Below are 25,508 nucleotides of genomic sequence, written 5' to 3'. Positions count from 1 at the left end.
CCAGTTCCAGTTTGAAATGAGCCAGATACATAAACATTCACAGCCACTGGTAACATGGTGCTTGTCCTGCTCTGAGGTTGCAGTTGTGGATGCAGGCGGTCAATGAGCGTGTCCTAACTGTAGTGCAAGCATCACACACATTGTTCCTCGTTGAGGTTCAGGTTAGATAATTGTTCCATGAACGCCTTTAGCAGATATGGCTGTCTGCTTGGAGCCCATACCACACCCCCTCCCCCCTCCTCCTCCAACTCCCTCATCCAGAAGTTTGCCTAGTTCTGCATTGTCTGTGCTCGTTCTCTAAGTCATGCTGCATTCCAAGGGGAATGTCAATTAGTTCAACCATGTCTGGGAGCAGCTGGTTTGTGCAGAAACATTGGAGTCAGCAAAAAGTCCTTCAGCAACTGTCACACCACTCCCTGTAAACTATTTGCAACTTGAAACAACAATGGAAAGTACCATTGGTAAGGTTGTAGCAATGGCTAGATGAAATCAACCAGCCACTAACCTGCAAGTAGTTGATAACCCCTCTAAATAGCATTGGTAAGGGGTCCTACCTGCTGCTGAACATATGTATAGTTGTGTGAGGTTAAGAAAGGATGTTGGCTGGGAGTGGAGGTGTCAAACCAGCATTGCATGCTGATTGATGTTATGTTCTGCCTGCTCCCCATACTTCCGCTGCAAGTTCAATGTACATGCTAACGTCTAGATCACTATGGCATCTGATGCTGCAGAGGCCATTTTGGAGTTCTAAGGGTGTTCACAGCTCCCATAAACAAGTGGTACCAAGTCCAATTTCTCATGCATAGTATTTAATAACAATTTTCAACAAATCTGGTTGAATTTACTGTTCATTTAGTTATTAACCTCAGAAACTTAGTTCAATCTTCAATTCTACTTAAATCATTTTGTTCTACCTTTGTTTATTGAAAGCTCTGAAGAAGACAAAATCCTTAGAATAAGATGAGCATTGAAGTGGTTGATTTTGGACCATTTGGCTTAGGAAAAGGTGAGCCCTTGCCCATTGAAATGAAACGAATATCCACGGAGATCATAAGGGCCTTCAGAGACATTGGGTTTGTGTACCTCAAAAACACTGGGATTGAAGATCAAGATGTGTGTATCCATTTTATGGTTTCATTATATATATTTACTATGCTTCCCAATGGTATTCTAATATGCATGCAAAATGAAATAAGGTGAGTGGTCTTGTTCTGTTATGTAGTAACTGTATCAAAATAAAGGTTGATTAATATCAACAATTATGCTTTTGGATAATGCCATGTAATTGTTAATATTCTCACATGATTTTTTTGCACACTATTCTGAACTGTTAATTTGCTTAAGTGATTATAATTAAAAGTTTTGTGTTTAACGTACTTAAGAACAATGACACACATTCTATCTTGCCTCAATTGCAGCATTTAACCATGTCACACATTGAAGTGTCACACATATAAAGTATATGTTAACAAGTTCATCTGATTGACTCAAATATATACACAAAAGTATCACAAATGAACTCAGCTAAGATACATCAATATAAAAGCTGTGCAGATTTATTGCCAGAAAGGGCATTTGAATATGCAGGTGAGGGGGAACAAGCATGGACAATGGTAAATATAGTGTGGATCTGACTCACATTTTGCTAATGGGGTAATGTACTAAAAAAAGAGATGGAATAACTGTGAATGCAGTGCCCCAAATGAAGGTTTTATGTAAAAGTACAGGCCTTCTTGACTACTGTCCATATCTGTTGTCCTTCTCATGCTGTTGCCTTCTTACCAAGGGGAAAGGGGCAAAGTGGCTTGACTAATGAAGCAAATGTCATCAGTGGTAACTTAAAATGACCTATTGGCATGAAAATTCATTCATGTGGCAACAGAAAGGCTCGTTTTAGTAAAATATCTTGGGCGGAATTTTCCATCCAGGCCTAAGTCATTTGGCAGGGATGGGAACCAGGGGTGATTCCCACTGCAGAGGCCAGTGGAATTCATACCAAATCGCGCAATGCTGGCCTGATTAATTATGCAGTTGGGAATTTCCTGATGTATCACAAGGTGGGGCGGGCTGGATGGTGCATGCCCCACTGTCATATCCGGGTGCCATATTTAAAAGGCGCCCGGACATCAACTTCCTCCCTACCCACCATTGAAGGAGGAGGTGGCCCATCAATCACAGGGAGGTCCGGCCCCCAGATTCAGTGGTGCTTCCCTTGAAGTACTGCTCAATGCACTGGAGGCCAAGGGGATCCTCTATTCCGAGGATGGAAGAAGGAGGCTGAGCTATCTGACCAATTCTACATGGGAGAAATTCTCCAGGGTGGTCAGTGCCCAGGGCCTCCACCAGAGGACTGCCCTGCAGTGCTGGCAATGAATGAATGACCTCATCCACGCCGCCAGGGTAAGAGAACCCTTGACACACTCGTATCACTGAATGGTAGAAGGGACATGGGCCTCAGTGGTAAGGGCACCATTCGTCGAGCCATGCATAAAAGAGCTACTCAACATGATAAAGTGATGCCTCATAGCCCCACTGCAGTCCATCTAGTGTGCAGGTGGAGAGGCCATTGGGGGTCCCTGACCCTTCCACGCAGAGAGATCAGATGCTGTCTAGGAGTTGTGTGGGGAGGGGTGGTGGTGTGGTAAAGGGGATGAGGTGTCGAGGGCACCAGCAAACATCGCTAATGACATATCTCTGTGAGCCTTATCCTTCTATCTGCATGGGCTCACCGCTCTGGAGGGTGCTGCCCCAGAACCCTTGTGGACACACTGCAGTGCATCAATCAAATGGCACACAGTCCAGTGGGTTATCTGTGAGACTGGAAACATGAGAAAGAAACTTGATACCCAATTGCTCTCAACCCCATCTTCTCTCCTTGTGCAGGAAAAGTTACAGCACAACAGGAGAGAAAGAGAGAGAGAAGATGGGAGTGAGCTGGCCTTACCTCAAACCTCACTGAGTTCGAGGAGTGGGCAGCCAATGGCAGGGGAGGAACCATACTGAGCCTGTGCAGATGGAGAGGTTGGCAGGCAGCCTCCATTCAGTAGGGATCCATTCATAATGTAGTCACATAGAAACCTAAGGGTCATGCATTCCTCCAAGTTGGAGGCAGTTCATGCAGTCACTCACTCTCTCCTCTCTCAATTAAAGGTGCCATCAGGAAAAGGGGAAGAGAGGAAGAGGAAACCCTGTCCAGCAGTACCTCCAGCCCACAGAGGACTGAGGGCATTGGAGAGGAGGAAGAGGCATCACAGCAGTCACCTGCACGCTCCACGAGCATAGAGACACAAACCTCGGTGGGTACTAGATATAGCTCAGGCAGAGTTTCACATTCTGGTGGTCACCGCACGGACATGTGTTCACAGTAGGAGGAGGCAGCGTCAGTCAAGCTCACCAGCACGCGGAGGACTGCTGGGGAAAGGCATCTGTGACATCCAAGGTGGATGATGAGCCTCAGGGATTGGTCCTGCACGAGATGCTGGAGATGCTGCAAGAAGCAGGGCAACATTAGGCAGAAGTATCAGAGGCCCTCAACAGAATGGCACGTGAGGCGGAGGAGGCCGTCCGCCCGCTGGCTGATGATCTGATGCCGACTCATGCTCACATCGAGGTCTCCTTGGGGAAGGTGATGGACGCCATGGGGAACCTGGTCCAGCAGAACGCCCGGTTTCTGCTGGAGATGCGCACAGACCTGCAATCCATAGCTGTAGCCATGGGTGGCAACGTGAGAGGGGGATGGGGCACCTCGATTTCCCTCCAGGTGCCCCTTCTCCTTCCTTGGGCACCCAAAGAGAGGAGAACCAGCTGTTGGGCACCCTTGAGACCTCCGCTCAGGACTCTCTGAGTGTGTCCAGCCCTTCGGAAGCCCCCTTGCCTGCGACCCCCTCAGCTTTGTCCTCTGTGACCGCAGAAAGAGCAGCTGCCCCACAGCAGGGCAGCCAAAGTAAGCCGGGGCCTTCCAGGCCTCAGGTCTCCAAAGGACAACTGCAAAGGTCATCCAAGACAACAGGGCAAACTGGTCAGCAGGATGCCTCCACCCCTGCTGTGGATATTGGGGGGGCACCTAGAAGAAGTGGTAGGGAATGCAAGATTAAGAAGTTATGATTTCACATGCGGTTTCATGGGTGCACCATGACTGCTAATGTTATGACACTTTTGTAAATCAACTACTCTTGCACTTTAATGAGGTCTGATATGATTTATTTTCAATTCATATTTCTTAAGCCAGTGCGCCCCACACCACCCCCAACATCTTCAGAGGGACAGCCCAGGCTGGATCTATGTGCCCTGGAACCATGCATGTGCAGGGAGGTAAGGATCTTTGCCAGGGGTTTTGAGAGCCTTGTGCTAGAAGGCTCCAGCACACATTGAGCCTTTGTCCTTCGCACGTTCATCTATTGAAATGCCTTAGCAAAGTCAGTGCTACATATTGGGGTTGCCCTTCAGTTGTCCAGTTGAGATGACTTGCTGCTTCGCCCATCCCCCTGACCCAACTCCCATGCAGCATTGGCTCTTCATAGTTGTGAGCGCGCATGGTTCGTGTAACATTCAATATGCAGTCCAATGCCTTTACCCCTCCCCCATGACCCACACCTACTCCGATAACCATTGACACCCCCCTCCCTCCGGGTGTAACATTTGGCCTTCCCCACAGTTGGCCTTCAACCTGCCCCATCGTTTTCCGTTCCATGCAGATGAATGTCCATGTCCCCTATCTTCCTGAGGAGCGCACCCTAGTGACAGTAGATCTGCCACCCCCCATTCTGCCAACCCCCAAGAAATCCACTTATTTCTGTATCCCTTCCAATAACCCTCTGTGCCCCTTCACCCATCATCGCTGAACCCTCACCCTCCCCACCTAATGGCTCCCACTGTCTCCTTTAACACTCACCATCCTTTCATATCAACAATTCCCTCAGTATGCCCCCCAGGACTCATCAGTTGATACCACAGATCCCTCCCTCTGAAACCCTTTACCCTCTTCCCTCCCATATCTGTTCACACCTGCACAAATCCCATGCCCAATCACACCTGCACACCAACCCCCATGCCCGTTCACACTCACGTGCACAACCCCTCCCGGCCCCCAGTCCACCACAGCCGTTCCCACCCTCCCACTCCATACCATCTCAACCATCCCATGACCCCTACAGCATCCCTCTCTTTCCCCTGCCACCCCCAACCTCCTCCTCCACCCTCTAGGCCTCCACACCCGCCCCACCTCTTCAATCCTCTCCTCTCCTCCCCGTCTTATCCACCCCGCCCCAGCACAGGCCATCACTGCTCAACAGCACTTCATGCAGACGTCCACCTGCACAGTGCGAATGTCCACTTCCGGGAAGCTCCTGCAATGAGAAGATCCGCCTCCTGGAAGCTCCTGAAGTGCGAAGATCCACATGGTCGATGCTCCACCCACCCACTGTTGCACGTGGAGTTCCAGGGTCCATGGTCACCGGAGCTTCCAACTTCCGATCTCCGCAAGCTGCCCCTTGCCTTCTTCCAGGTGAGTCCTGACATGTGCATGCCACGTTGGTGCAGACGTGTTCCAGACGGGTATGATACCCTGCTGGCAGCACAGATTTGCACATGGGTGGTCAATTCCAGTCGGACCTTCATTTGCATCCCATTTACGGGATGCAAAGCGGCTTCACACCGGCCTCTGGCAGAAATGGCAAGCGGGTGGGAGCACACATTCCTGCCGGCAGGAAATGGATTTTTCAACTCCCGTGGCATTGTCCTTGCTCACCACCCTCGCCCTGCCCATCATTACACCCGTCACTGCTGGGACTGGAAAATTCCGCCCCTTATTTGCAGGTCAGACCCAAACAAACAACATAACTCTGTCCCGGCCTCCTCATGAGGAAAAGGGGGAAAAGCCCCTGACATGACCAACTAGGTGGCCATAGGTTGGGGAACGTAGTTACTTAACCAGTTGCAGGTTGACAGCCTCAAAAATGTTCTTCTTCCGCCACAGAATCAGTAGTGCAGCAGCCTGCACTGGTGCGCTAGATTTGAGGGGCACTCCCAAGTAGTACATCAAGATAACAACCCTATAAATGGTGCAGTGTCTCTCTTCTTTCCATTTTGAGGTTTGCAAAACTCTGTCTTTGTAATTTAATAAAATTATAAACAATATAATTGTTTATATAGAGGAATACACTTACAATTTCCCTGGAAACACTGAGATAAGAAACACTTCACAAACTCATTTACAATATCACTATCCAGAGCAACCAGAGGATTTTTTGACCTAAAATTTCCCATTTCCTGTTCATGATGAGCTTTGTTTTTGCCCAAAAGTGGAGAAGATGGGATTTAAAGAGATCAGAGGTGGGGAATATTAAACAGCTGGAAAAATGAAGATTCACAAGAAGCAAAGGCTAAAGTTTATCAATCCAATGAAATCTCAGTGCGTCTCTATTAAAGATAGAGCACATATTTTATAATCTTTCAAACAATTGCTCCTTAGGTGTTTAAAGTGATGGACATTAGCAGGAAATTCTTTCTGCTTCCAAGGGACATTAAACAACAGTATGGCCGTTCACTAGACTCTGAGACACCAAGCCAAGGGTGGATTCAAACTGAAAGGTAAGATTCCCTGAAAAACTTCAACCAGTACAACCCATATGTACATCAATCCCAAGTGCATGATCTCACAATAAAGAGCCCTGGATGGAAGTTGCATTAGGCTGATCCCCTGAAGATTATTTTGTCGCACAGGTACAGTGAAGTTTTGATACTGCACCGACTGATTAACAGTAGTTGAAAATCATGAATTTATAATGGCTCATCTCATTATTTCTTAAACAAATCAGTCCAGGATCACTTATAGTATATTTCTCTGACAATCAAAAATGACATGTGGGAATAAGTCCATGAACTTTAGCTTGCTTTAGTCTTTGGGACCAAGGAATATTAATGCAGAACGTTTCCCTCAGTGGACTACTCTGATTGAGTAGATTATTGATAGGCATACATTGTGCCATGGTAAATGAAAGGAGTAGGCTTGAAGATGGACAGAGTAATAATTCTGCATGGCTCTGTTTAATAAATGAATGGTTGTGTTCTTCACAGCTTAAATTCCACACACCTTGAAGATCTGAAGGAAATCTTTAACCTGTCAACAATATCTGCAAGTGATGTAAGATTTCTAAATTTAGATTGAGATTGTTTTTTCTGTATTGTGTTGTCTCTCTGGCAGGAATGAGATTTGTAGATGCAGTTTATTTCTCTTATAGAAATTACAGGAGGAAATGATACTCGCAGATAACTCAGGCTATGATATGCAGGCTGCAGGAATCCTTATGTTTTAGTACAGGCACAACCAACCCTCAATTTCCCTAGCTTTATGTTACAATAAAGTATTATCTCCCCATTACATGAAACCATTACATGATATACCTTTGATGATATTTCCTTCAGTTTATATTAACTTCTGTTAGCACAGCATTCCAGAGGGCTGCTATTTCTGTGGTAGAGATTAACAGCCTTCATTCGCATACATCTTAACACAAGCTGCCTGCCTAACTTCACCTAAAAAGAAAGGATAAAAGCAACTCCTTATATGGCTCAACACAGGTAAATTAATCGACCAGAAAGTCAGAAGTATACAAAGAACAAACAGCTATCTTAATGGTTACAGGATGTACCAGCCACGAAGAAGACTTGATGCTCTGAGCTGTTCTGGACATGTTTCAGATACAACACCCCCAGCACCTCGTCCCTACTTAAGCAGTTTGCTGCAATCACAAAATGGAGTCCTTTGCAGAAGTTGGAACCCAAACACCATCTCATAGTTTCCTTAACACTGGAACTGTGTGGAGAACAGTGATAAACTTTAAGAGGACATAAACAACTGATGGAAATGGGCAAACACATAGCAGATGGACATTTAATACAGGGAAGTGATATATCTTGGTAGAAAGAATAAGGAGGGTCAATATGAAATAAAAGATACATTTTTAAAGGATGTGCAGGAACAGAGAGACCTGCGAGTATATCTGCACAAATCATTGAAGTTGGCAGGACAGGTTGAGAAAGTGGTTAAAAAGGCAAACGGGATTCTGGACTTTACAAATAGAGGCATAGAGTTCAAAAGCAAGGAAGATGTGATTAACTTTATAAAACACTGGTTTAGCCTCAACTGGAGTATTGCCAATTCTGAATACCACACTTTAGGCTGGATGTGAAGTCTTTAGAGAGGTGCTGAAACAAATTATGGGAATGGTTCCAGGGATGAGGGACTTCAGTTAGATGGATAATTGGGAGAAACTGAGGTTGTTCTCCTTAAGAGGAGGTTGAGAAGAGATTTATTAGAGGTGTTCAAAATTAATAATTGTCTGGGCAAAGTGGTTAGAGAGAAGCTGTTCTCTTTGGCAGAAGGATCGAGAACCAGAGAACACCTAGTTAAGGTGTTAGACAAAGAGAAGTGACATAAGGAAAAACATTTTTAATACAAGTAGCCGCCAGAATATATAACACATTCCCTGAGACTGAGATTCAAATGTGGCTTTCAAAAGTGAATTGGATAAGCACCTGAAAGGAAAAGATTTGCATGGCCACAAGGAAAGGGCAGAAGGTTGGAACTAGAGGAGTTGCTCTTGCAGAAATTGACACAGGAACAATGGGCCAAATGGTCTGCTTTTGGGCTGCAACCACTCTATCAACTATGTCAGATGGTAGCTCTGTAAATGCAGAGCTATGGCATTATCAGTCACACAGCACCTCCTCAAACAGTGCTATGGAGGCTTACCATTTGGTGGGTTCCCTGTGAGTGCCAGAATACTTTGAATACAACCCAACCAGCTGATGTGATGCCAAGATCCCAAACTTGGACCATGCAGGCCCTGGCCACAAATTTGTGTATCACTCACCAAAGATCAGATATTCTGTTATGAGATGGGACTGACCTCATGTTAATTAAAGGGCTACTCTGCAATTTCCATGTGAGGTGTTTTTTGAGTAACTGTCACTTAGGCACAGTTGGTGGAAGCACTGTGATTGGTACATGAAGGTGGTTTCTGCCAGGTTCTGAATAGCCAGGAAATGGAATGCAGGAGGAGAGAAGAAGAAGCTCTGTGAGGAAGGAGGGAGGGAGGAGGAAGAGGAGAAGGTATCCTGTAAGTGGGATGGACTGTGCGCGAAATGTTTCTTTGGCTTCTTATTTCAGTAAAGACAATTTGAGTGAAAAAGCCCCTTTTGATATTTGTTTTAGAACTGGCCTGTCAAACATGCTCCTGAGTTTACAAAATGTATGGAATCATTCTTCAAATCCTGTGAGCAGCTGTCTATCTGAATTATGAAAGTGATTGCACTGGGCCTGGGCCTTGAGACTGATTTATTTATCAACAAACACAAAGAGATCAGCAGTAAGTACCTGTTTTGACAATAGTAAAATCTACTGTGATTTCCTCCATGGTTAACTAACCTGCCAGCTTTTACAGCCATGGCTTACACATGAATAGTGACCACTCAATTAAGATACAGAAAGGTGCCTGGCACCATATCCCAGTAAGGAATCAACAGCTTCAAGGGATATGGGAAGCAGTAGGAACTTGAAAAGAGAGAAAATTGGTGAAAAGTGGCAGTATGATTATTTAAATGGAAAATGTATCAAAAATTCAACAGGAAGTAGAAGACTGACAATTACCATCTGTTTTAGTTATTGGTAGTTAATAAAGACAATTTCTTTTTAAACTTTGCCTTTCAGCATGCTTAATAATTTCTACATTATAACCTATTATGTAATTACTTGAAGGTAATCAAAATCCTACAACCCTGAGAACTGCATACTACCCATCAATACAGAAATCCTCTGTGAAGGAATATCAGATGCGATGTGGAGAGCATTCTGATTACGGAACATTCACCTTACTCTTCCAAGATCAAAATGGAGGTTTAGAGGTAAATTAAATCTCTAAAATATGGTCCTGTTTTCAGGTTCAATTTTTCTATGGGCAGGATTTTACGGCCACAAATCAGGCATGTAGAGGCAAAGTCTGTGCTGAAGGTGGCAGCATTTGGCTGTTAGCAGACTTTATTTCTTCAGTGTTTACAGGCCGAATTTACAAATAGAGAGTGCACAGGAAGGAGGCCTGGAGACAGGGCTATACTGGAGAGTGAGGACCCTTGGAGAGGAACCAGAGCCTGCTGTTTCCGTGGATATTGTGCTCTCTGGAGGAAACTCCTCCAGTGAGGAGGAAGCGAGGAGGAGACAGAGAAGGTCAGCTGTCCTGGGACAGGTGCGTCCTGTGGTCCAGGCAGGTGAAGGACCTGCTGCTGCACAAGGGCCAGAACAAGACAGACAACAACAGCTAGTCTGTAGTAGGGTCAGATGCTAGCCTGTGCAGAGACTGTACAGGCAAAGGGTGAATTATCTTCAGCTCCCACAGTGGCAGTGTTTTTGAACACTGCATCTCTCCCGGGAGACAGTGACCTCCCTTTGTTTATTGCTGGCTGGGGAGATCAGTTCAAATTGCATCGGTGGCCACTCTATGCCTGTCTCTCTCAAGTTGACTGTGGTCTTGATCTTTTATGCATCTGAGTCATTCCAGGAACCAGCTGGAGACCTTTGTGGCAAATTTCAAGCTTCAACTCAACATTGCATAAAGGAGTCACAGATGCATTGTTTAAGCGAGCAAATGACTTCATCTCATTAGTCAGGCTGGGAGAACCAGAGGCTTCGTATATTTTGCCGGATTCCCCAAAGTTCAATGTGTGATAGATTTTATGCATGTGACCATCAAAGCATTTGTCAATCATAATGGTTTTTATTCCATCAATGTCCAACTTGTGTATGGCCTTTGTCAAAAGATCATGCAGGTGTGTGCCCACTATCCTGGAAGCAGTTACAACTTTTACATCCTTAAGCATTCCTAGGTGCCACAGGTATTCTGTCCACTGGAGCCATTGGCTGGATGGCTTTTTGGAGGAAGGGATACTCGCTGAAGTGATAACTTATGACCCTGTTGAGAAATCCGTGGGCAGAAACTGAGATGCATTGCAATGAGAGCCATATATCTACCAGGGCCATCATTGAACATATCACTGGCCTGCTCAAAATGATACTTTGATGCTTGGACCATGCAATATTCTCCAGCTTGTGTCTCACAGCTTGTGTCTGCTGTGCCTTACACAACCTGGTGCTCCTGAAAGGGGAGGCCCTAGCAGGGGAGAATCTAATGGAGTGAGCTACTTCCTCTGAAGATAATGAGGAGTCATGCCAACCAGCAACAGAAACTCGTGTACAAAAGGCATTGGATGGGCAATTGTGTGCAAGGGTTGTGCATTGGAATCATGAGTTGTATCATCAGCAGATAACCCTTGTTGCTCAGTGGTCACCCTATGGTTTAATTACAGCTGGTACGGACTGCCACAGAATGAAGGCATCACTGCTAAAACAGTGGACATCAACTTTCACAATGCATTGCTGTTGGTCACACACTAGCTAGACATTGAAGGGAGTGGAAACTCTTTCAGTTCCAATACATGACAGCATTCATGTGCAGCACCCACAAAGTAATGTGCATGCAATCATTGGCACCCTGCATGATGAGGGAATCCTGCAATCCTAGCAAACCCTCATGCTCACTCAGCCTGCTCATCTCTGACAAGAAGGAATTAAATTAGCTTTTTGTTCTTTAAATAGAGAGCCTCAGTGTCCTCTCTTACATAACTGTCGACAGCAAAATATGAGATGTTGCCAATATCTCCAGCCTGGAAGGAGCCAAACACATAAAAATTTATCATTACCCTCTCCTTCACAGCCACAGCAGTCTTTGTCCTGCTGAGGTTGGAGTTGTGGCCACAGTAGTTGGCAGATTTCAGTAAGAACCATTTTAGCCAAGCACAGATGTTCCGCAGCAACGACTTATCTTTATACAGCACCTTTAACATAATATAACATCCCAAGATGCTTCACAGGAGCATTAAAAAGCAAAATTAAGCACCAAGTCACAACAGGCAGTTTTAATGCTAATAGCCAGGACTTGGTCAAAGAATTAAGTTTTAAGCGGCATCTTAAAAGAAGAAAGGTAGAGAGGAAGAGAGGTTTGGGGGAAGGCACAGCCACTGATGGTGGAGCAATTAAGATTGGTGATGTTCAAAAGGCCAGAATTTGATAAGCTCAGAGATAGCTCAGAGGATTGTGGGCTGAAGGATCATATGGAGATAGGAAAGTGTGAGGCCACTGAGGGATTTGTAAACAATGAGAATTTTAAAATTGAGGCACTTCTTAGCCAGGAGCCAATGATGGTCAGCAAGCACAGGTGTGGTAGGTGAATGGGACTTGGTGTGAGTGAAGACATGGGCAGCAGAGTTTTGGATGACATCAAGTTTTTAGAGAGTAGAATGTGGATGCATTATTCCTCATTGAGGTTCAAGTAAGAGAATTGCTCCCCAAACACCCTGGGCAGATATGGCTTCCTGCTGAAAACCCTTCTGCCTGCCCTCCTCCCTGTTCTAGCAGGCTGTCATGCTCTGTGTGACCTCTGCTCATTCTCCCAGTCATACCCTATTCCAAGGGGAAGACCTGCCAATGCATCTATACCTGGGAACAACTACTTTGTGCAGAAGACTTGAAAACAGCACCAGCCATATCACTCTTTGTTAGATTTTTAACATGTGAAACAATTATGGAAGCGATGCCACTTGCCTTGGACCTCAAATAAAATTATGAATTTGCCCCATGCAATCACCAGAGAGAGAATTTGGGTTAGAAGGAGGAGAGACTCCCCTCACAACAAAGACTTTTTCAGAGGATTTATCAGACTTCTGAAATGTTTCATATTGACCTTCTAACACGATTTCTGATTTGTTTAAAAAGGCATTTCTTTAAAACGATGAAAAGGTTTGATAAATCTGGTTTAAAAAGTTAAAACAATTAAAAAGACAAACAAATCTTGTTAATACATTTTTGCTCTGAAATGCCATTTAAAAGAATCATTTCAACATTTTAAGAAAGCTTCGGGTGCCGGTCACCTCATTAAGTAGTCATAAAATGAGAGAATGCTCCGTACAACCTGGGAATACCAGTCCTAAATTTGTGTGTATTAACGGTTTGCTGTCAGTGGGCAATTAGTCCAGATTCATACTCGTTTCATATCTGCCGTTTGAATGCGAAAGTCGGCGGGTGAAGTTTCGAGGCGTCGGCAGATTGGCCCACCGCAACTTGCAGACTATTCTCGCTACAGTGCGGATATCTGGGAGATGCCGAGTTCCTCCGAGGTTCAATAACGCGCGCGAACGCTAAACATGTTGCCATTATTGGCACCACAAAACCTGAGCCATTATGTAATCAAACCAGGTATTCTCTGCCAAACAATAATTTAAAATACATTCTCATATTTCTTCCCTGGGGTAAATAAATATAGGTATGTGAATGACATTCTCCAACTCAAGTGCCACAACATTGACTATGTTGGTGCCTTATTGCTCGTAATTGTTGAGCAAGCATATTCATATTCTGATTTCCCCTCCAAATTTTGGATTTCTTCATATAAAGGCAGTTTGGCAGGAAATGTTGTCACATCAAGACCTGAACACGCTTCGTGCTCCTGAAATTGTAATGCTTGATGCAGACAGCGATAAGCACAGGCGGAAAAAAAGAATGGAGATTCTGGACCGCTTATTCTGCCCGGCCATCCTGGAGCATGATGCTCTCTTGAACTGTGTTTAATTCAAAGTGAAGGTTAATTGTCATGTTAGTGATCAACCAAGTAATTTACCATTTATTTTACTTTATTCATTAACAAATATTCTCTGTCTGTTGTGTCTGTAACAAATCATTAAAAAGTGGAACTCCCAAGATTATGCAATGGCTCAGAGAGCAAAGTGTGGCAATGAGTCATACGAGACCAGAAATGTCCCAGGTTCAATCCCTTGTCTGTTGGATGACAATGGGGACATTGAAATTAGTCGCAGAAATAATGAGCTAGAAAGAAGGGAAAAGTAAGCCCCACTTAACGGCGCTACCACGGCCTCTGCAGGAAAGTGCAGATTTTGGATAACAAAAGGGTTGAGATTGACCATCATACCCTCCATAATAAAATAACCTGTTATTTTTCATCGTCTAGACACATAAAGACTGGCCATTTGGGTAAGTTAATATGACCGGTAGAATCCTTCTCCAAACTGGGAGAAAGGGGTGAACCAAACAGGAAATGCTAACAGTTGTAATGGTTGTTGGTGTTTTAACACTTTACAACATTCGTATTTTAGGTTATGCACAAGTTTGGCCAGTACATTGCTGCTCCCTACATTCAAAATACTGTTCTACTCAACATAGGTAACCTTCTGCAGAGGTGGACATCTGACACATTGATTTCCACGGTGAGATGACACTCATTTTGGTAAAATAGTGATAATTAAAATCTTAGCAATTTACTAGTATTCCGTTTATACCATGAAATTATTAATTAACTTTCAAATTGTTTATTAAGATTCCTCAAACGCAGAATATCAACAAGTACATTAAATATGATAGATATGAATTGGTTAGCAATTCACCAGTTCTGATTTACGCTGAGGTATGGTTCTTTGTTACATATGAACATACAAAGAGCAGGAGTATAGACCATTCAGCCCCTCAAGCCTGCTGCACTATTTAATAAGATCATGGTTGATCTGGTAGTAACCTAAAATCTGCATCCTACCTATCCTCAATAACCTATCACCCCCTTGCTTACCAAGAATCTATCTACCTCTGCCTTAAAAATATTCAAAGACTCTGCTTCCACCACCTTTTCAGGAAGAGAGTAGCAAAAACTCATGACCCTCTGAGTGAAAAAATTTCACCTCATCTCTGTTTTAAATGGGTGACCCTTTACTTTAAACAGTGTCCCCTAGTTCTAGGCTCTTCCACAAGAGGAAACATTCTCTCCACATCCACCATGTCAAGACGCCTCAGGACCTTGTGTTTCAATCAAGTCGCCTCTCACTCTTCTAAATTCCAACGGATACAAACCTAGTCTGTCCAGCCTTTCCTCAAAGACAACCTGCCCATTCCAAGTATTAGTCTGGTAAACCTTCTTTGAACTGCTTCCAATGCATTTACATCCTTCCTAAAATAAGGTGACCAATGCTATACACAGTACTCCAAATGTGGTCTCACTAGTGCCCTGTACAACTGAAGCATATCCTCCTTACTTTTGTGTTCAATTCCCCTTGCAGTATATGATATCCTATTAGCTTTCCTAATTACTTGCTGCACCTGCATACTAGCCTTTTGTGATTCATGCACTAGGACACCCAGATCCCTCTGCATGTCAGAGCTCTGCAATCTCTCACCAATTAGATAATATGCTTCTCTTTTATTCTTCCTGCCAAAATGGACACTTTCATATTTTCCTACATCATACTCCATTTGCCAGATCTTTGTCCACTTACTTAGTCTATCTATGTCACTTTCCTACCGATCTTTATGTTATCAGCAAATTTGGCAACCATCCCTTCAATCCTTTCATCCAAGTCATTCATATAAATTGTGAACAGTTGAGGTCCCAGCACTGATCTCTGTGGCACATCACTTGTTACATTTTGCCAACCTGAAAAAGACCCATTTATGCCTACTCTCTGTTTCCTGTTAGCCAGTCAATCTTCTATCCATGCCAATATGTTACCCCCAATACCATGAAATTTCATTTTCTGCAAAAACCTTTGATGTGGCACATTGACAAATGTCTTCTGGAAATATAAGTACATTCCTTCACCGGTTCCCCTTTATACATAGCACATGTTACTTCCTCAAAGAACTCCAATAAGTTGGTTAAATATGATTTTCCTTTCACAAAACCATGTTGACTCTGCCTGATGACCTTGAGCTTATCCAAGTGCTCTGCTACAACTCCTTTAATAATAGCTTCTAACATCTTCCCTATGACAGATGTTAAGCTAACGGGCCTGTAGTTTCCTGCTTTCTGTCTCCTTCCCTTTTTGAATAATGGAACTACATTTGCTACCTTACAATCTAATGGGACTTTCCCCAAATGTAGGGAGTTTTGGAAAATTAAAACCAATGCATCAACTATTTCACCAGACACTTCTTTTAGGATCCTAGAATGAAGTCCATCAGGACCCGAGCTCTTGTCAGCCCACAGCTCCTACAATTTACTCAGTACCATTTCTCTGGTGACTGTAGTTTTCCTGACTTCCTTCCCCACTTCCATTCCTTGGTTTATAGCTGCTTCTGGGATGTTACTTGTATCCTCTGTCATGAAAACTCATGCAAAATACCTGTTCAATTCATCTGCCATCTCCTTGTTTTCCATTATCAATTTTCCAGACTCACTCGCTATAGGACTAACACTCATTTTGTTAACTCTTTTTAAAATATCTATTAAAAAAACTCTTATGATCTGTTTTATTAGCTCCGCATAGCTTTCTCTCATATTCTAGTTTTTCCCTCCTTATTAGCCTTTTTGTCATTCTTTGCTGTTCCTTGTATTTGGTCCAATCTTCTGACCTGCCACCTGTTCTTTTTTTTCATTCATTCACAGGATGTGGGCTTCGCTGGCTGGGCCAGCATTTATTGCCCATCCCTAGTTGCCCTTGAGAAGGTGGTGGTGAGCTGCCTTCTTGAACTGCTGCACAATTATATCTTTTATCTTTAAGTTTGATACTTTCTTTAACCTTTCTAATTAATCATGGATTGTGTGTCCATCCCTTGGACTTTTTTTTACTCATTGGAGTGTATATATTATGTGCATTCTGAAATATCCCCTTAAATATTAGCCATTGCATTTCTATTGACCTGTCCCTTAACCTAATTTGCCAATTCACTTTAGCCAGCTCAGCTTTCATGCCCTCATAATTGCCCTTATTTAAGTTTAAAAACTTAGTCTCAGACCCACTCCTCTCTCCCTCAAGCTGAATGTAAAATTCAATCATGTTATGATCATTGCGACCTAGGGGCGCCTTCACTATGGCTTCATTAATTACTCCCATCTAATTGTACAATACCAGGTCTAGTGTAGCCTGCTCTCTGGTTGGCTTCAGAACATGCTGTTCTAAGAAACTATCCTGAAAACATTCAATGTACTCCTCATCTAGCCTATCTTTGCCCATCTGACTTTTCCAGTCTATATGAAAATTAAAATCTCCCATGATCATCACCGTGCCTTTCTGACAACCTCCAATTATTTCTTCCTTTATGTTCAATCTTACCTTGTGGTTACTGTTAGGGGGCCTATACACAACTCCCACAAGTGACTTCTTGCTTTAACCACATCCTGGTTTCCCAAACTTAGGTCTTCCCTCTCTATTGTGCTAATACCACCATTAACCAACAGAGTTACCCCTCCACCTTTTACTCACTTCCTGTCATTCCTAAATATCCTGTACCCTTCAATATTCAGGTCCCAATCCATGTCCTCCTGCAGCCATATCTCTCTAATAGCTATCAGGTCTTAATTATTTATTTCTATGTGCACTCTCAGTTCATTTGTTTTATTTCAAATGCTACATGCATTCACTTACAGAGCTTTTAGTTTCATCCTTTTTATAACCTCTAGTTTCATCTGTTGATTTACTGTTAGATTTGTACTCTCTATCCCTTCCTGTCACAGTCTGTTTATCATTTCGCATAATAATACCTTTTCCTTTTGTCTTGTCTCTGCTCTTTGATTTACCGAATCTTCCCAAATTTGTACCCTTGCCCCCACTATTTAGTTTAAAACCCTCTCTATTTCCCTAGTTATGCAGCTCACAAGAACACCGGTCCCAGCACAGTTCAGGTGCAGACCATCCCAACGATATAGATCCACTTTCCTCAGTATTGGTGCCAGTACTCTATGAACTGGAACCCACTTGTCCCACACCAGTCTTTGAGCCACACATTCATCTCCCTAATCTCATTTGCCCTTAGCCAATTTGTACATGGCTGAGGCAATAATCCAGAGATTATGACCTTTACAGTTCTGCTTCTTAATTTGGTGCTAGGTCCTCATACTGACTATGCAGAACCTCCTTCTTTGTCCTGCCTATGTCATTGGTTCCTCGACGGGCCACAATGACTGGGTCCTCCCCCTCCCATTCCTTTCCAGCCCCGAGCAGGCAATGCACCGACTAGGCTCACGCTCTTTGCTCAGAAAATGGTGTCAATCCCTCTGACTATACTATCCCCTACTACCACTACATTCCTTTTTGCTCCCACCACTTGAATGGCTTCCTGTACCACAGTGTCATGGCCAGTTAGCTCATCCACCCTGTAGGCCCCACTCTCATCCAAACAAGCTGAAAAAAAACCTCAAACCTATGCTCCTGCCCTGAGTCCCCTTACCTGCCTCACTCACAGTCACACTCTCCTGTGCCTGACCACTGACCAAATCAGAAGACCCTGTCCTAAGAGGTGTGGCTGCCTCCTGGTACAAAGAATCCAGGTAACATTCCCCCTCCCTGCTGTGTCGCAGAGTCTGTAGTTCAGCCTCCAACTTCAAACACTTGCTGCAGACATGTTTGCCCTGGATCAAACTGACAACCAAGAGCCCCCACATGGTGCAGCTGTGACACATCACCTGGATATCACCTGACATCCTTAATTTGTTCTAATTAACTATTTAATTATTTTATTCAATTATATATTTTACTTTTGTTTTTATATATTTTATTGAGCTTACCACCAGTTGCTAGCCTATTTTGAACCTTAGGAATAAAATAAACCTTAGTCACTTACCAGATGCTCACTAAATAACTAGCATCTTCTCCTGTAGCAGAGTACAACCACTTCCTGAGAAAGGCTGAGAAAGTGAGAAAGCAGAAAGCAAAAGAGCACCTCTTTCCCTTCCTTCATAGCTCCCTTAATTACCCAACTCCCAGCACTCTATTCTAAATCGCACATCCTGCAGTAAACCTTACTTAAAGCACCTCTTTCCCCCTGTGCACCAAATTACCACTTTGAACCAAATTCCCAATATACTCACTTGGTCCCTGTCTCACTCAAGCCGAAAACTCTCCTCACTGATCATGTGCTTAAATGTCCCTTTCTTATGTAGATCTGTGATGGGTCACTCTCCAGCCTAGCATCCTGCTACAGTTATCAACACCTAATTTAGGCCCTATTCAGGCAAAGATCTTTCAGGTGATTGACAGTTAACTGCTGCTAAGACAGTTGCCTGTTCAACTAGGCTACTGAACTTACTTAAAGGCTGTTAATTCTGGGTTGTTAGTTCTAGGTCAGAATCTGACTCTTATTCCAAAATTGAACTTGAAAATTATTTACCAGTTGAATTCCCACTTTGAACCAAATTCCCAAGTGTACTCACTCAGTTTCTGTCTCACTCAGGCCAAGTCTCCCTTCACTGATCGTGCGCCTCTTAATTTTTTTTTTTAAGTAACAACCTTTTTTTAATTGCCGAACATTAGTGAGATGTTTTACAAAAAAAGTAAAACAAACATAGGAAAGAGATTTTCAAAGATTTCAAAATCCAAAACAAAGACAGCACTTCCCCTCGTGAAAATTAGGAATATGGATCGAGCTGCTACACCCAGTCCTTTTGAGAGGGTCTTTACTTGAATCTTCATGAGTGAAAGGTGTTAGTGCATTTATCTGTGAAGTGCATTTTACTACATTTGGAACTGTCCAATCAAATGTCTGTATGTGTGTCTGTAAATATGTTGCATGTGAAGAGTGTGTATATGTGCATGAGAGAGGCAAAAAAAGCATGAGAGTATTTACGTGCTTTTAATTAAAGAAAAACACCAAAAAGAGTTCCAGTAATTCCAGTGTAGCTATAGATGTCAACCTGTGTTCCACTAACCTTACTTCATGTTAGTTAAAGTGGCATAAAAGAACCACGCAGAGGTATTGTGGCACAGTGGGTAGCCTCCCTGCCTCAGAGCCAGAGCTCTAGGTTCAAATTCCACTCCAGGACTTGATGGCAAGGAAGGTGCGTTGGACCAGGTTGGTGCCAACAGCTTAGGGTTCATTCCCTGTTTCCAGTTGGGGTGGTCTTGGGATCTGATGACTTGCCCTACCTGTGGTGGAGTTCATAGGCACTGAGTTGGACCTGCCTTTGGGCAGAGAACTAAAGAAAAGGGCCAAGAGCTGAAATGATGGGTACCAGGCATTATAAGGAAAGTCAAAGTGCTGTTAGTTTTGTGGTTTCTGAATCTTTTTGAATGGGTCTCAATTGAAACAATAAGGTTGAAATACAGGAGCAGGAGTTGGTAGATGGATAAACTCAACTAGTTAAATGGCCTTTTTGTGCACTTCACTTTTCCTTATGCCTTTACAGTGTGAGCTGGGAAGTTAAAAAGCACCAATATAGAGCCTAGAATTCCCAAAGACCTGCTGATAGCCTAAAGGTTATGCCACTAAATTAGTGTACAAACACACCAACCTAAAAGTCATGGAATTATAAAGTGGCAACACAGAAGGAAGCCATTCAGCCCATTGCACTTTTGCTGGCTCATTGAAAGAGCTATCCAATTAGTCCCATTCCCCTGTCCTTTAGTCATAGCCCCATTTTCCCTTTCAAATATTTATCCAATTCCCATTTGAACCTGCTTCCACCACTCTTTCAAGTAGAGTATTCCAGATCCTAACAGCTTATATCATCTTGCCTCTGGTTCTTCTACCAATTGCCTCTGGTTACCGATCCTTTCGCCACTGGAAACAGTTTCTCCTTATTTATATCTATACTAAATCTCTTAATCTTCTCTGCTCCAAGAACAACAATCGCAGCTTCTCTACTCTCTCCATGGGGTTGAAGTCCCACATCTCTGCTAACCTTCCAGTAAATCTCCTCTGCACCCTCTCTAAGATCTCCCTATTAACAGCCTGTAGTTAATTCTTTTACACAACTCTAGTGGCCTGGTTTCAACCATCCTGCCTGACACCTTCTTCTATGATTGATCTGTGAAGAGATATTGCTTCACTTCCAAGTTCACCTTATACAATGCTGAGCCCACTCCTGCAGCCTGATGCCTCTAAAAGAATTGAATTTCGCAATATGAGCTCATTATTATAGAAATCTTTATGCATACATTATGTGGAATATACAAGTCAAGTAAATTGTTGTTTCTCTTCCTCAGAAACACAGGGTTCCAATTCCACAGTCTGATGATATGTTGAACAGCCCTCGACAGTCAGTGGCTTTTTTTGTTCATCCAGATCATATTGCAATTCTTGCATGCTGCGATGGGTTGGACAAGTACCCACCCATCATTTCTATTCAGTGCTTAAAGGCGACTCACAGTGAAATATTTTCAAGGGAATCTTATCCAACTGGTGATTGAACAGAATACTAACCAGCAGACATGCAAGAAGACTTTCCAAACTGCAGATTCAAATTGATTAAATTAATTTACGAACGGATTAATAAGTTTATTAGTGCACCTGAAGCAGTCATTCACCTCATAGTGGGTTCTATCTCTTTATTTGCTTAATTCCCAGCTTTTGCAGCATTGTGTGCAGGAGTGTAATATTAGGAAAATCTGAAAAGATTAGTAATTGTGCCTTGGCCAGGTAATTCCTGGCTGCAAGGAGAAGGCTGGCATGTTGGAGGCAGTTGATAAAAAATAAATTAAAAGGCAATATCTTTTAGAGTGCTATGCTAGAATACACTTTAGTTTTCTGGAAATTAATTCCTCCATCCTTAGCATACCATGTAAAAGTCTGTGCTTTTGATTAATACAAGTTTAATTTAAAACAAATTATCTCAAATATTTTGTGCATATTTGAACAAATTACATTAAAGCAGCACTTGTCCATGTCAGTTTACAGCATAATTCCTTTTAGTGCAGTCAGCTGTTTAAATGTCCAAGGGCAGTAATTTTATTTTTATTCATTCACGGGATGTGGGTGCTGATGGCTAGGCCAGGATTTATTGCTCACTCCTAGCTGCCCTTGAGGTGATGAGCTGCCTTCTTGAACCGCTGCCGTCCATGTGGTGTGGGTACACCCACAGTGCTGTTAGGAAGGGAGTTCCAGGATTTTGACCCCACAACAGTGATAGAACGGTAATATTGCTCCAAGTCAGGATGGTGTGTGGCTTGGAGGAGAATTTGGTGATGGTGTTCCTATACATCTGCTGCCCATGTCCTTCTGGGTGCTAAAGGTCACCAGTTTGGAAAGTGCTGTTGTAGGAGCTTTGGTGAGTTGCTGCACTGCATCATGTCGATGGTACACATTGAACTGTGCATCGGTGGTGGAGGGAATGAATGTTGAAGGTGGTGGATGGGGTGGAAATTCAGCAGGCTGTTCTGTCTGGATGGTGACAAGCTTCTTGAATGCTGTTGGAGTTGGAATCATCCAGGCAACTGGGAGTATTCCAACACTTGTGCTTTGTAGATGATGGACAGACTTTGAGGAGTCAGGAATTCTCATCCTCTGACCTGCTCTTACAGCCACAGTATTTATATGGTTAGTCCAGTTCAGTTTCTGGTTAATGGTAACCCCCAAGGATGTTGATAGTAGGGGATTCAGCGATGGTATTCAGCGATGATAATGCCATTGAAATGCAAGGGGAGATGGTTAGATTCTCTCTTGTTGGAGATGGTCATTGCCTGGCACTTGTGTGGCACAATGTTATTTGCCACTTATCAGCCCAAGTCTGAAAGTTATCTGGGTCTTGCTGCATGTGCACATAGACTGCTTCAGTATCTGAGGAGTCGCAATTGGCGCTGAACATTACACAATCATCAGCGAACATCCCCACTTCTGACCTTATGATGGAGGGAAGGTCATTAATGTAGCAGCTGAAGATTGTTGTGCCTCGGACACTAGCCTGAGGAACTCCTGCAGTGATGTCCTGAATAACCTCCCATCAGCCAGAACCATTTTTTTTGCGCTAGGTATAACTTCAACCAGTGGAGAGTTATTTCCCCAATTACCATTGACTTCAGCTTTGCTAGGGTTCCTTGATATCACACTTGATCAAATGCTGCCTTGATGTCAAGTGCAGCCACTCACCTCACAGAACTCAGTGCCCTCAAATAAGATCCTGGCTCCAATATACTATACTGTACCCCTTTAGGGAAAATGTATGTGTATCTATGCATATGTACATTTCAACAAGCATGCATTTGCATATGTGGATATTGGATAAACATTTGTATTAGACAGGACAACATTGTACATGACAATATAGCCCAATGATATTCACCATTCTTCTTGTACAAATCAAAACATTGTGTGTTAAGCTTAATGGTATTGGAGGCTGCAAGAGTAGATGGGAGAAATGAAAAAAAGAAAAAATATTGAAGTAAGCTAATATCTTTGGCATCCTGCTTTGTACTGAACCCAAGACAAAATTCAAACAACTTCCATGTCAACCAAAGAGCTGGTATTGTAAGACAACACAGCATGAAGGCATTAAGGCTGCTACTGCTTACTGACATTCCACACTCACTAACAATCTTAAACCATGCTAGAATTTTTCTCTCGCGCCCTCTGGATGTGAATAATAGTAGTAAGGTCATATTTATTGGCCTATGAAGGTGGTTGTAAGCCTTCCCCTTAAATCACTCCTATCCTTTGATAATTGTGCTCTCTCCATTGGAGTTAAGTGAGGAGTTACAGTCATCAGTCAGACAATGAAGGAAGAATAAAGCTATATACCCAAATCAGAATGGTTTATGATTTAGAGATCATGGTGTTTCCATGACATTGCTGCTCTTATCCTTTTTGGTAACAAAGAGAGGGAGATAGGGAGAAGCTGTTCCTACTTATAAAAGGATCGAGAGCGAGAGGACACAGATTTAAAGTGATTTGCAAAAGAAGCAAATGTGACATGAGAAAAAACATTTTTCCACACATCGAGTAGTTCGGGCCTGGAATGCACTGCGAGTCCAGACATTCAAGAGGGCATTAGATGATTATTTGAATAGAAACAATGTGCAGGGGTATGGGGAAGAGGCAGGGCAATGGCACTCGGTCATAAAGCTCATTTGGAGAGCCAGTGCTGAACGATGGGCCAAACGGCCTCCTTCGATGCTGTTAAAATCCTGTGAAGAGCACAGGGGAGACAGGTGCTGATTAAGTAGCCTTTGGAGAGTTGAAGTGCATCCTGTGGATCATGTATATGTCAGCAACAATGTGCAAGTAGAGGGTGCAACAACCAAGTGAAGTGCTTTGTTGTGGATGGTGTTGAGCTTGGAGTATTGCAGATGTATTTGTCAGGTTAATGTTGGGCATTCTAATGACTTAACACCTGCAGATGATGGATAGGCTTTCAGGGGTCATGGGAGTGAGCACTTATTGCAGAGTACCCAGTCTCTGTCCTGCTCTTGTACTCAGTGTTAACATGGGTAGTCCAGTTAGACTTACAGCCAATGGTGACTCCAAAAACTTTAATAGCGAAGCTTCAATGCTGGTGGTGCTGTTGAAAGTCAAGGGGAGATGGTTGGGCTTTCTTTCATACAAAATTATTATCTGGCACTTGTTCAAGTCCTGCTGCAGGCCAGTAGAGAATAGAGCCAGAGAACAGGTCCAAGCACAGTGGAATTGTCAATCCCACTCTTGGCCCTATAACAAAAAGGTGGTCATTGAAGCAGCTGAAAAATGGTTGGGTTAAGGATGCTTCCATAGTAACTGGCCTCAGACATTATCTTCCTATAAACGCAAGTCTTTCTTTCTTTCCGCATGTTAGACATGACTCCAGACTTGAGAGCTTTCCTTTTGACTATCCCGCATTGATTTCAGTTTTACTAGGGTTCCTTGGTGCCAGACTCAGGTGACTGTGGTGATAAACTACTCTCATCTCTCCTCAGGAATTCAGACCAATGTGTGGGTCTAGACTTTTAATGAGCAAAATGATGCTTTTGGAATACAAACTGAGCATTGGTGAGCAGGTTATTATTGAGTAGGTGTAACTTAAATGCCTTGTTAATGACTCTTTCCACCCCCTCAAAACTGTTTGGGAGGGGGCTGATGGCAAAGTAATTAGCTAGATAAGATTTATCACTTTTTATAGACATGACATACCTGGCAATCTTCCACATTGTTGTGCAGAAGCCAGTATCATAACTGTACCAAATCAGCCTTTTCTGATTTTAGTACATTGGACAGCTTCTTAATGTTGCACAAGAAACTTGAACAGAAGCAGGTCATTTGGCCCCTCAAGCCAGTTCCGCCATTCTGACCTGATCATGGTCTCAACTCCACTTTCCTACCTGTGTCCCACAGCATGGATTAAACCATATTAGCTGGACACTAGTATCTGTGATGGTGGGAACCTCAAGCTGTAATAAATTAGGATCATCCATCGGGACATTTGCTTGAAGATTTCTGCCACCACTTCAGCCGTGTTGCTTAAACTCACGTAGTGGATTTCACCATGGTTGAGGATGGAGATATTCATGGCATTGTCTCCCTCCTGTTAGTTGCCTAGTTGTTCATCACCAACTAGATGTGGTTGCTTTGCTCCGGTCTGCTGGTCATGGAACTGCTTATCTCTATAGATGGTTTTTGCATTTATCATGTCGATAGCCTCGTGTAGTAGCCAAAACCAAAAAAATGTTTTTAGAAGTTACTGATGGTGAGAGACATTTACTGAAGAAGGAACGTCTCAAGT

At 43.2% G+C, this 25,508-nt stretch overlaps 1 protein-coding gene across 4 annotated transcripts; it reads left to right on the top strand.

Moving 5' to 3' along the window:
• The first annotated feature begins 972 nt into the window (after positions 1–972).
• LOC144684892 (uncharacterized) lies at positions 973–21,709 on the top strand. Of its 4 annotated transcripts, XR_013577583.1 has the most exons (7): positions 973–1,113; positions 6,470–6,588; positions 7,075–7,141; positions 9,215–9,368; positions 9,758–9,903; positions 14,285–14,328; positions 21,028–21,640. XR_013577583.1 is itself a non-coding variant. In XM_078549288.1 (6 exons), the coding sequence occupies exons 3-6, from the start codon at positions 9,299–9,301 to the stop codon at positions 21,229–21,231; spliced, it is 531 nt and encodes a 176-aa protein (XP_078405414.1). In that variant the 5' UTR covers positions 6,115–6,588; positions 7,075–7,141; positions 9,215–9,298; the 3' UTR covers positions 21,232–21,708. The 4 variants fall into 4 exon arrangements, 3 of the variants coding, with proteins under 3 accessions (XP_078405414.1, XP_078405416.1, XP_078405415.1); XM_078549288.1 differs by lacking the exon at positions 973–1,113 and having other exon boundaries at positions 6,115–6,588; positions 14,218–14,328; positions 21,028–21,708; XM_078549290.1 differs by lacking the exons at positions 973–1,113; positions 6,470–6,588 and having other exon boundaries at positions 6,948–7,141; positions 14,218–14,328; positions 21,028–21,708.
• Positions 21,710–25,508: the final 3,799 nt, after the last annotated feature.

The sequence above is a fragment of the Cetorhinus maximus genome, chromosome 9 (genome assembly GCF_964194155.1).
Source record: "Cetorhinus maximus chromosome 9, sCetMax3.hap1.1, whole genome shotgun sequence".
NCBI lineage: Eukaryota > Metazoa > Chordata > Chondrichthyes > Lamniformes > Cetorhinidae > Cetorhinus > Cetorhinus maximus.
The sequence above is the reverse complement of the archived record's forward strand: the minus strand, read 5'-3'. Positions and strand labels throughout refer to the sequence as shown.

Coding starts and splice junctions, on each gene's coding strand:
- LOC144684892 (XM_078549289.1), top strand. CDS start 9,299: ATGAAAGTGATTGCACTGGGCCTGGGCCTTGAGACTGATTTATTTATC. Junction 9,369..9,757: donor CAAACACAAAGAGATCAGCA/GTAAGTACCTGT, acceptor AATTACTTGAAG/GTAATCAAAATCCTACAACC. Junction 9,904..14,217: donor ATCAAAATGGAGGTTTAGAG/GTAAATTAAATC, acceptor TTCGTATTTTAG/GTTATGCACAAGTTTGGCCA.